Here is a 12,136-nt window from a genome sequence, read left to right as displayed (position 1 = left end):
TACATCATCCAACAGAAAGAAGAGGAAAAAAATTAACTTTCTTTGCCAAGTACATTGCTGGCTGCAAAGGTTTCATGCCAGCTTTGCGCATTTACATTTTGGAAGGATTTTCCTAGGCTGAATTACCTGGGGAGGGGCTGAGGACCAACTCTTATCTCAAAACCCAAGGCACACTCACAAGTGGCTGGACTATGATTTGTGGGGAAGGGCCCAGCAAGGTTACCACAGGGACCAGTGGTTAAGCCCAATCTTATTAAATCTACTAGAAAAGGAGCTCAAACATGCTGGTGGCAGCTGAGAAGTTGGAAGGAACTGGACATACTGAGGTTGACAGCAAATTAAGTCAACACTCGAGAGAGAATATGCCTTGGGAAAGAAGTGAATCTGTGAAAAAGCAAGGACAGCTCTTTCTTCTGTTGAAAGCATGTCCAAAATACAGGCAGTGCATGAGATCAGGGAAAGAAACCTCGAAAGCAATGCTTTTACAAGAGGTTTAGCACTGACCAGGCACAACAGGGCATTACTGTAAGGTTAAAAAAACCAACAGTATAAACACAGGCAAAAGGCAGGGTTTTGGCACTGCAGCTCTTGATGGCATCTCATCCCATCCCATTTGACCTAAAGCCTCAGCTGGAGCAGGGTTCCCTTCTGGAGTGGGAAGAGACGGTGATCTGCTCTGAACTTTATTTGCTGTGGCATCTGTTAGAAGAGCTGATGTGAGGCAGGGAGGGGAGAGGAGCAGAGCCAAGAGGGTGTAATCCATCCACGGCTCAGCCCCGCTGGAGATCCAGCCATGGGCTTTCCTCCAGCATTACAAGGCAGTGCTGCCTGTGCCAAGTTACTTACAAGCTGCTCTGCCAGCTCAAAATCCAAGTCCAGCAGATTAACTCTGAGTGGTCTGTTGTAGGTGAACCCACGGCCAAACTCCAGCTGCATCACTCTGTCAAAGTTGGCCACTCGGTCCAGCCCAACGAAGATGAGAGCGTTGACTCCTGGCAGGGAGAAGCAGAAGGGACTTTGTGGTGGGGAGAGGTGCTCTGGATAGCCTGCACACCCTACCCTGTGATAACGCATCCTTATCCACCTCTTTGATTGCAAACAGAGCCTTTTCAACAGAAGGCATCTTCAGACACATCCAGTGTAAGTTGCCCACACGCTTAGGTGGGAGCAGGCAGCTTAAACATCACAGGAAGGCAGTGAAGAACAGCAAGTGCAGGTAGAACTCATAAAATCCTTAGCCCTTACTATCAAAAGCAGGTGGATTTAGGGGAAATGGTGGTAAAATGGGCTACATGTTAACATGGACTATAATCACTACCTGGAAGAGCAAAAAAATTACCTTCTGAGTGTAAAGTAGATGAAGCAGCCGCCAGCTGATTTATCGGCTCATCTACACCGTCAGTAAAATGGATTATGACCTGGGAGAGAAACAAATTTCTGTCAGGACCCAGAATACTTCAGGTGTGAAACACAATCAGTGTGCAACCTGAAGGGCCTTTTTCCAATGCTTTGTCTGAGAGAAGGTGAGGGAACTTCTACACCTTTTCCAGGCCATGAAGCTCTGCATTCCTCTGCCAGGTTCCTGTACACTCCTGTTTCTGTACGTCATGCAGGTGTTGCTAGAGGACAACATGGGAAATACCTGGAGAGCAATAATTTGCAGCTAAGCAGTGACTGTGGGAACTGGCTGCAGTGATGCTCATCAGTTGTCAGGACAGGACCTTGACAATGCAGGGAGAGTGCAGCAAACAGGTAGGGGCTTAAGCGACTAAATTTATGGTGAATAAGCTCAATCGATTTAATTAATTAAAAAAATATGAATTTACAGGTTTTTTGCCAACTAAAGGACATCAGAAGTCAGTTTTGCTGGCCAATACCACCCCAGAGGCCTTGCCCTTGACTCACCTTGGTGCTGCCAGAGGGCGAGGATCGGAATTTGCTCAGGTAGGACCTCAGCGTGTCTGCCCTGAGGTAATAGGGCCCGCGGGTCCGCATGTCCAGGAACCTCTCCAAGAGCTCGGGCCGGTATTCGGAGAAGTCCAGCCCCTCCACGGGTCCCCCCTGGGCCTGGGCCATGATGGCCACCCTGACGGTGGGGGCCTGGTTGCCAGTGCAGCTGATTTTCTGCATCTGCGTTATCCTGTTCAGCACGGCCTCCACTCTCGACTCCAGACCTCGCTGGACAGCAAATATGTTTTGACCGGGCCCAACGTCACTGACATCGAAGCCAATTATCACATCTAAGTCACACTCTGAGAGGGGAATGAAGAAAGAGAGAAAAGAATCATGGAGCGGTCTGATGATTTGTTTTCAAGCAATGGCTTTTCTAATTGCTCTTTTAGTTCTCTTCAAGAACTCACACCACTTGCTGCACAAATGCCTTCTGTTTCCTTTCACCGTAGCAGTGATACCCTGGGAAAACTCACATTTTGGTAATTTTCTTTTTTCAATTTTAGCAATGGGAAGAGCTGCCTAAACCAAGTCCAAGAGAAATTTGCATTTTCATCAGGCAGACTGCTTCTCTCTCTCCAGCACATGGACACCTGTCAGTACTTGTTCAGTGTGCACCTTCTGCCTGTGTTCAAAGTGACACTCAGAGAATCACAGGGAGGTGTTTGAATTCTCTTTCATGTTAGCCACACTGCCTGGTTAATATCTTAACCATACTTAGGATAAGTTAATACCACAAGCAGTGGTTTGCTTTTCCCAGCACTCAGCTGCTCAGCTCAGGGCTGTTGTGCCTCTCCTGCTTCTCCAGAGGTTCAGGAGACGCCTCTGCTCAGAGGGCTGAGCCATGGTCAGTTGTGCTGGGAGTAGGACTGGCTGTAATGTAGTAAGTGCAACCAGCTGCTGGGAGTCTGATCCGACAGCAATACCAGCTCACTTACTCACTACAATTCCCCTGCTTGGCTTCTGAAGTAGCCGAATCATGGGATTCCTTCTTAAAACAGTTTTACTTTAAACTACAACCACTCATGCCCTGGTTTTTCCTCATATGCCTGTCATGAGATCAGGTCGGCATCCTGGATGATCTAGCAAGGGAAATTTTGATTTTCCCCTCCATTTCCTAAAGGGGTTACAAGAGACCTGGACATAGGCTTTGGACAAGATCCTGGAGTGACAGCAGAGGGAATGCCTTCCCACTGCCAAAGGGCAGGGCTAGATGGAATATTGGGATGAAATTCTTCCCTGTGAGAGTGGTGAGGCCCTGGCACAGGTTGCCCAGAGAAGCTGTGGCTGCCCCATCCCTGGAAGTGTTCCAGGCCAGGTTGAAAGGGCTTGGAGCAGCCTGGGATAGTGGAAGGTGTTTCATGGCAGGGAAGCTGGAAGGAGATGTTATTTGGGGTCCCCTCCTACTCAAACTGTACTAGAATTCTATGATTCTGTGATTTCCAGCATACCATGCATGCCTGAATGGCCAAAAATTCCAATCATATTGTAATAGACACAGAGAGGGGAAACAAGGGCCATCACTTTTCATTTCGGCCAGAAACAAATTGGTCTGTCAAGATCATACTGGTATCATGTTCCTATGAGAAAGTCCAAAGTGGGATTTAGTCCAAAGACTAAATGAGGTGGTAGGAGGCCAATGATTTAGTGTCTGGCTGTCACATCTGAAATTAATTTCCCCACGGTGGCACCTCTGTGGTGATGTTGTTCCAGTCATCCACAGGCAGAAGGCCATGGACAGGCAGCTCTTATACCAAAAGTTTGCAGCCCCCATCAGACTCTTGGAGGAGGAGTGAGCCCATGCTGCACCTCAGGCCATAGGCAAGGCACAACAGTAGGACAGATAAGTCCATCAGAGCACGCTGAGGACCCCTGAGACAACCCGAGAACATTATGAAGAGATTGTCCTTACCCCTTGCCACGTCTGTTGTTCCTGGGCAGAGTCTCTCCTCCATGGCAGCTTCCAGGGTGACCAAGACCTGCTCATTCAGCTCTGACAGCTCCTGGGCTGTGGATGCTCTGAAACTCATGGCACTCTCGCTGGCCAGCAGGCTGACTTCCTTCAGGTCAATGTTCCTGACGCCCACTGCGAACACTTTGACGCCTTTCTGGGTGATTTCCAAGGAGGCCCTGGGCCCATCATCCGTAGACTTCCCACCCGTGACGATGAAGGCGATCTGGGGCACCCTCTGGTCGATCCGGCTGCCAGCCTCCTTCACAAAGTGTCTTTCCTGGATGTGCTTGATGGCAGCGCCCGTGTTGGCCACCCGCCCGCCTTTGTAGATGACTTTGTTGATGGCGTCTAAAATCTGAGCTTTGGTGGAGTGGTCCTTGAGGAAAAACTCGTCAGTGACATCCGAGTTGTACTGGGCCAGTCCTACCTGGATAGAGTCGCCATCCCTGTAAATGGCATCCACCACGGAGTAGACAAATTGGAGAACTTCTTGGAAGTTATCTCTCCCCAGATTGATGGAACCATCCAGCAAAAACACAATGTCAGCCTGCTTTTTACCTCCTGAAAAGGTTACAAAGGAAACATGGTTGTTAGTAATCGTTTGCAGCATCTATAACATTCAGACTGCTCAGGGCTTTGTGAAGTAGCACTTTGAAAATGAAATTTCTCTCTTCTTTCTACCATTTTAGTTTCATTGACCCTTAGCAGGATTTTACATCCATACAAGAAAATTTTTATGTAACACTTCATACAGCATTACTTGTGATAGGCACCCTCATCTCCTTTCAAATTTAATTATATTCTTTCCTAACTCAACAACTTCAAAGAGTTCTTTTAATTAAATGCAACTAAAGGTCTGGGAATCAAAAGGTGTTATTGCAGAATCAATTTCACTTTATACAAATACCACCTATACCCCATTCAGAAAAGCCTCCGGGATGAATAGCAGCCTTACCAGGCAGGAATGGTCCAGGTGAGTCTGTTGTAGGTATCGGGAGCTCCTCAAGAATATTCTGCACCCTCTGTTCTAAGGTGGAGAGTCCCGTGAAGTCCTGTACCACGAGCACGCGCCCAGGATCATTGGTAATGACCTGCAGCTGGTCCCTGTCCACATTCCTGGCTCCCACACCCAGAGGTTTGATGTTGGTGGAAGTGATCACTCTGGCAGGTCTGTCCACGTCGTCCTGGGACCTGTCTCCAAGGATGACGACCAGGTGCTGGGGCACTCCGTCTTCTATCCTGCTCCCCGCAGACTTGATGAAGTAGTTCTTCACCACAAAGTCCAGGGCTTTGCCAGCGTTCAGGGGGGACCCACCCCTAAGCCTCAAGCGGCGGATGGCTTCCAGGACGGCGTTTTTGGACTTGTGGGTCTTCAAGTAGAACTCAGGGAAGACACCATTGCTGAACTGCACCACCCCAATCCGCACTTTGTTTGGCCCCACGTCCAGCTGCTGGACAATCCTGCTGATGAAATCCCGAATGTGAGCAAGCCCATCCGACCGAACGCTGTCAGAGCTGTCAATGAGGAAGACTATGTCCTTTTCATCTCCAGAAACATCTGTGGGGAAGTGAGAAGAGAGGAAATTAGTGGCGTGCCAAGCCTTTCCTTAAGCTTTGCTGTAGGATTTCTGTGTGATCTGCTGTCATGTGAGGCATAACCACGTGGCATATTTTGGCCCACTTTAGGCAAGGTGCTTCTGGGAGCCTCTCCAGAAGGGGATGTGTGCAAGTGGGAATGTGTGTCTGCCTAGTGTTTGAAGCATGCATTATTCAGAGTCTTATCTGTTTCATCCGTTAATACTCTTCTCTGGATTTGTCAGTGTTTCCAGCTTTATTTTGCCCCAGATTTATGCCTGTTTTGTAGAGAGCTGCTAAGTGGGAATAGGCAATTTTACATATCGTGTATTTGTTGTGTTTAGGTACTTGACTTGAAAATCATAGATTATAATGTGTTTAGGTACTTGGGTAGAACTGCCATCTATCTAAAGCTTTCCTTCCATAACTGTACATGTGCTATGACTTTGATTTTAACTATGGAAAATCTTGACTTAAAGAGAAGGCCCTTTGGGCAACATTTGTTTGAGTAGCAACCCAGAGAGAGAGTCAGGGCCTTACCTATGGGGGGTTGCACATCTCCCAGGAGCCTCTTGATTTGGTCCACAGTCAGGGTTTCAATCGGGGTCAGCAGCTTCTGCTCAAGGCTGGGCAGCTCCTGGAAGCTGGAGACTTGGAATATATACTCAGGACTAAGAGAGATCTGTATCATCTCTTCAGTGTCTACGTTCTTTGCTATCATCATAGGTGCCACCCCCACTTGCTTGACTTGGAGGGAGGGGTACTCAAAGTCGTCATCGGACTTGCGGGAGGAGAGGAGGACCAAGAACTGAGGGACGCCCTCCTCTATGCGGCTCCCGGAGGGCCGGGTGAAGATGGTCTTGGCCACAAACTCCAGGGCCTCGCCCACGTTCACCAGCTGGCCGCCTTTGGAGTGCAGCTGCCTCACGGCATTCTGCACCTCGTCCTTGGTGGAGTGGGTGTTGAGCAGGAACTCCACGTGGGGGTGCTCGCTGAACTGCACCACGGAGATCCTGGTGGTGTCAATGCCCACGTCCAGGTTGTTCACGATCCTGCCGATGAGGTCGCGGATGAGGTAGAACTCCTGGGCAGCGTAGCGGGAGCCGTCCACCAGGAACACCACGTCCCTCTTCACACCCGCTGCAGGAGAGAGGGCATTGGTCAGAAGGAGCACCAGGAACTGCTTATGGAGAGCAGCTAAGCTCACCATCTACACCTCTGACCCATGCCTCTGGCCATGGGGATGGTGCTCCTTGTCTCCCTGCCTGGGATAACTCTTCAGCAGGAAGCTCTGGGTTCAACCAGAGCGGTCTGCTAGGCACATCCCAGGGGGTGCAAGAACAGTAGCTTCCAGAGCAAAGGAAGTGATAGGGAGCAACAGGACACCTGGAACAATAATTCCTTGTGAGATCACCACCCAAGAAAACGTAGCCTGGTGGCAGTCCTTACTCAGGGCAGGTTGCTTTACACTCAGAACCCCTCCTCCTTCCTTGGCTTTGCCCTTTAGGAAGTATTCTATCCCATTATTCTCTCAGCTTCTGCCTTTCCAGGACGACTTTTTGGTTCCTAATGAAATGTTTTCTGCAGTGGTAATTCAGGTAATTCAGAGCCTGAATTATCACAGAATATCACACTGATAAATGGAGATGGAGGAAAGTGGTCTGGCCTAGAAGGGAATGAACAGAGTAAGACAAGGAATTTCTAAGGGACTGATCCAGGGTGGATACTCTTCATCCCAGGCATATGCTGGCTGGATTTCATTCCAAGGCAGACCTGAAATGTAAGATCTGATCCTTCTCCTGATGCCCACTTCCATTTTCCCTTTCCCCAGTGAATGAGGGAGGCAAAAGAAGGAAAAATCAGCATGTCTTACATTTAGCAGAAAGTGACCTTGATTTATAGTGGTGTGATGGTGTCCCTTCTAAATGACACAATTTCCATTCCAGAAGGAACAGCACGGATTTAAAATCCATCCATTTAAAATAAGATTAAGGCAATAGCATTCACTTTTTGGGTCTTCCATGTGAATACAGCACAGACCATCTCAAGGGGCTGGGCTTAAAGGTGGCTCAGTTTAATTGCACAGCTCCTCCCAACCCTGAATGCACCAACAGGGAGACCACGACAGACTTGGAGTCTTAGTCGTGACCATCTTTGCTTTTCTCGGTTTGTGTTGCAGCCATGATGTTACTAAACATCATTTTTTGCCACTGGCTCTCGGTGCAGACACAAACATCTCCTCACCTGGGCTGGGTGATGTAAAAACCAGGTCAGGGGCAAGAGATTCTATCTCTTGCTTGGTCAGCCGGATGACTCTGTTGGAGACAACCTGCTGCACCGAGTCCAGCTGGCTGAAGTCGGGCACAGAGATAGCAAAATCTGGGAGGAAGGAAATGGTCTGCAGCTCTGTGAGGTCAGCATTTCCAATCCCAATGCCAAAGGGCACCGTGCCACTCGTCTTCAGGACCACTGAGGGCCTCCTGACATCGTCCTGGGACCGGTCAGCCGTCAGCAGGATCAGGAACTGCGGGACACCCTCCGCTATCCTGCTGCCACTGGACACAGTGAACACATTCTTGATGAGATAGTCGAGGGCTGCCCCAGTGTTCAAAGGAGACCCTCCCATGAGCTTCAGCTGCTGGATGGCGCTGACAATATCTGCTTTGTCCTCGTAGGTGTCGAGCAGGAACTCGGGCTGGATGGTGTTGCTGTACTGCGCGATGGCCACGCGCACCTTGTTGCGGCCAATGTCCAGGCTCTCCACAACCCTCTGGACAAACGTCTTCAGGAGAGGGAAACCTCTTCTGACACCATCCGAGCCATCGATTAGAAACACCACATCCTTCTTCTCACCTCTCTCAAGTACTGTTTGAGACAAGTAAGGAAGGGGAGGAGGGGGAGAAGTGAGATTTTCTCTTGCAGTGAATAATATTCTCCTCATGCATTGTGAACCAAAGGAGTACAAAGCTTGGGGAGGGGAAGGCGAGGTGACAGGAAAGGTGGTTGGGTTCTTTTGCCATTGGATGCAATCCCTGCTGAGGAGGCAGATGGGTGGAAGTCAGTGGAAACTGGAGTGCAGTGCATTCCATGCCTTACCCACCAAGTCATAGAATCATAGACCCATAGGAAACAGAGTGCCAAGAGACTTCTGGGTGCCATCTCCTGCTTGAGGCTGGGAGAAGTCAACAGCTCCCAAGGGGCATGGGAAGGTGGCTTTGCAATATGCAACAGGAGCCTGGGATCTTCTGTTCCCAAGAAACAATGAGTTTCTGGATGAAATGGCATATGAGGAGTGCCTACAGGGACATGGTGAAGAGAGGGTGAGAAAAGCTTTTCTGATGCATTACTGAACCTAGAAATAAGTACTTCTGAAAAGAAATTAAGAAATTGCTGGACAGGACATCCAGCTGAAAATGCTGAAATGCTCTTCTAAAATGCTAGATACTGATCTTTGGGGCTTTTTCTTTACTATCTTCAGGCAGGAAAAAACACGCTAATTGTGACCAAATTATTCTTCTTTAAAAAAAAAAAATCAAACAAAAACCCACAAAGAAGTAAACAAAAAACCTCTCAAAATCAAGACCATGAAAATGTCAAAGATAAGAGAACTTTGACCTGTTATGCTACTTGACCAACAGAATTGCAAAGCTTTGGCTTGGCCAAGCAGAAAACATCACTGCCTCTCAAACACAGCAACTGCTGGATGACATCCCAGAAAGTACTGTTGGCTTATTTAGAGCAGGGTCGAGTGGGACAAGCAGGAGCATGATCTGCCCCTTTGAATAAAATATTCATTATCTACTTATGAATGCTTAGTCATATAAAGAATTAACAAGGGCAGCTGAATTCTTAATGCAGACTTCAGATCAAATTGATTTCTTAAGAGGATTGTTGCAAACCTGGTGGGTTAATGCCTAGGGATATTAATGTAGGGGGGAAGAGGGATCAGACATTGTCTGGTATATTCCAGTTTCATTTACTCCCTCTAAACTTCAGTAACAATGGGAAAATCCAATTAAAAGTCCCTGTGTAGCAGATAAAAAAGAAAAAAAATATGGTTGCTCCTATGGAATAGATGCCTTTTAGCCAAGAATACTAGGAAAACTGGGTGGATGCAGCTATCCTTGAGCAAATAGCACAATTATTAATAGTTCTTCGTGGTCAAAGGGATTCCAAATGGTCTGGACAAGATAGAAATGGTTTTAAAAAAGAGAGGATGGAATTTAGGAGCACTGACTGCACAAGTCTTGGCTGAAACAGAAGCTGCACAAATATGGGAAGGGTCATGAATCTGCATGGAAAGGATGGGGTAAGAGATGACAGGGGACGCCATTGTCACAGTCTGGTCATTTGGAGCAGGCTGATGTTGGGAAGACAAGGAAGAAAACCTACAAGATGTACAAGGAAGCAAGGATTGAATGAGCTGGGTACACAGCTGGTGACACGAGGACTGAGACAAGACCTACATGGCCTAAAGTAGATGAAAACGCTGCCACACAAAATTTGGGAGTGAGCTGACATCTGTGTCCTCCTCAGGCTGAAGGAGATGTAGAAAGCTTGAACTGTGACTAGGGAGACAGAAGTGTGACCTGAAGGGAAAGTGTTGTCTGATAAAAGTAAGTTAATAGATTGGTTATGGAATCAGGGAAGTCTACCCCAAAGGGTTTCCAGAATAGACTAGATCAATGTCATCTAGTTCTGGACAAAAAGATCCTGCTGAGGACAGGGGAGTGTAGCAGATGGCACCCTGAGATTCCTTCCAGCCCTATTTCTTTTTTATATTTCTATGATTCTAAGTCCATCTGCCCCTTTTACAGGGAGAAGATATGGATGTTTCTACACTTTTGCTTATTTCCATCTCCTGTTGGGAGATGAGCTAATGCTCTGGTTAGAGCTGCCTCAGGAAATCACACAGCTGGACATGCATAACTTCCATTAGTGCAGTGTGAATTTATTGTTGTGGCCATGTGATTCTTTTGAAGACTTTTTAAAAATTATTCTTCAATTAATCCATCTCATCTACTGAGCTTCAATGGTAACTGGGTCAAGAGCATCTCATTTATTGGTGTGTATGTAGAAAATGTAGAAATTGCCATCATATCCTGGAAGAGACAGCAGAGCAAGAGTGAACCCAGTGTGCTGGATTCTGCTCCTCCAGAAAAGGGAAGATGGAGAGAGAAATTGAGACAAGCCAGTATTTGCTTCTTTTAGCCCTTGTCCAGCATTGCACATCAATTAATGCAACACCTCTGGGGCAACAACGTCCTGTTATTTCAGCTTTGTCCAATGTTCTACATACTGGAAACAGCACCAGCTGCAGCTCTTGCAGCTGAACAAAGGCATTTTCACCACTTACCATTAAAATATGGTTTGGAACTTAATGCCTTGCTGGGTCAGACTGTGAGTAGAGGAAACTCCGAGTACAACAGCAGTTTCTACACAATCATTTTAAACATCACCAGACCCAGATGCTCCAGTTACCAACTGAGAGGGGCATGTAAGTCATGCCTTTCATGCTCCTGGAAACCCCGAGGCTCCCTGTACCTGTTGGCTGAAGCTGGACTGTTCTCAACAGGTTGACTACATTTGGCTGAAGCTCTGAAATCCGTTGGAGGGATTCAACGTTCAGGAGGAATTGCGGGGCGTAGACAATCCTTTCCAGCTCTACAGGGTCAGCATTTTTGGCTTTGATACCAAAGGTTACAACTCCAGCATGCTTCAGGACATCTGATGGTTCCTCCACGTTATCAGTTGATCTCCCAGCAACGAGGAGGACCAAAAACTGAGGAACCCCTTCTTCGATCCTGCTTCCAGCTTCCTTGACAAACAGCCTTCTTATAGCTTCATCAAGTGCAGCTCCAATGTTCAGTTGCTTCCCAGTTTTAATCTTCATCCTTTTCACTTTGACAAGCATATCTTGCTTGGATGAGTATTCAGCAAAGTCAAATTCAACTTGGATGGTGTCACTGAACTGAGCTACAGCAACTCGTGTGGCATCGGAGCCCACGTTCAGGTCAGAAATGACTTTGTGTACAAAATCCCGGACGGCAGGAAAGCTGCCCAACAGGTTGGCTGAGCCATCAATCAGGAATAAAACATCTTTCTTGCTTTCTAGAATAAATTCACAAATGAAAAAAGGGAAAAAAAAGAAATGAAAGTATTTTTCTTCTCATATGTCATCCTAGAAAATTGTCTACAAGTTAGCTGAGTTTCAATCTTGCAATATTTTCATTTACCAAAGTATTCAAAGTCTGCAGAACTATACAGCATCTGAGGAAGAAGGGGAAGCAAGGACATGTCTATCCTAGGACTCAATAAATTTGGGCACCAGATGGAAATACCATATATTGCATCCCACCAGATCACATCATGAATTGGCTGATTCAGTGGTGTTTAAGGTCTAGCAGTATGTTGGCAATACAGACATGAAGTAAAGCAGCAGTGAAGGGTTGGTTGGGGTTTTTTCCTATTTAAAGACTTAGCAGACAACAAAGAGACAGTTCATGCACACATACACAAAACATTTTCAGGATCCTCTCCCACTTGCATCACAAGGAGCATCAAAATCCATAAAAGCCTTTCACCTGTTTCAATTTGATGCCCTTCTGGTCTCATTGAAAACCCAAGGCAAACCCAAGCTTCTTGTACCTTCATGTC

General features: G+C 47.2%; 1 protein-coding gene across 1 annotated transcript in view; it reads right to left on the bottom strand.

Annotated features, from left to right (window-relative positions):
- Positions 1-12,136, bottom strand: part of COL6A3 (collagen type VI alpha 3 chain) — a 58,454-nt gene that overhangs the window by 23,261 nt on the left and 23,057 nt on the right. The window contains exons 7-14 of the mRNA XM_066322473.1: positions 11,024-11,590; positions 7,724-8,344; positions 6,020-6,619; positions 4,860-5,462; positions 3,863-4,465; positions 1,906-2,252; positions 1,340-1,418; positions 847-992 (exon numbers count right to left, since the gene is read on the bottom strand). Of these exons, the coding sequence (XP_066178570.1) occupies positions 847-992; positions 1,340-1,418; positions 1,906-2,252; positions 3,863-4,465; positions 4,860-5,462; positions 6,020-6,619; positions 7,724-8,344; positions 11,024-11,590 (3,566 nt within the window). The remainder of the gene's footprint in view (positions 1-846; positions 993-1,339; positions 1,419-1,905; positions 2,253-3,862; positions 4,466-4,859; positions 5,463-6,019; positions 6,620-7,723; positions 8,345-11,023; positions 11,591-12,136) is intronic.

This window comes from Sylvia atricapilla, chromosome 7 (assembly GCF_009819655.1).
Source record: "Sylvia atricapilla isolate bSylAtr1 chromosome 7, bSylAtr1.pri, whole genome shotgun sequence".
NCBI classification, from domain to species: domain Eukaryota; kingdom Metazoa; phylum Chordata; class Aves; order Passeriformes; family Sylviidae; genus Sylvia; species Sylvia atricapilla.
The sequence above is the reverse complement of the archived record's forward strand: the minus strand, read 5'-3'. Positions and strand labels throughout refer to the sequence as shown.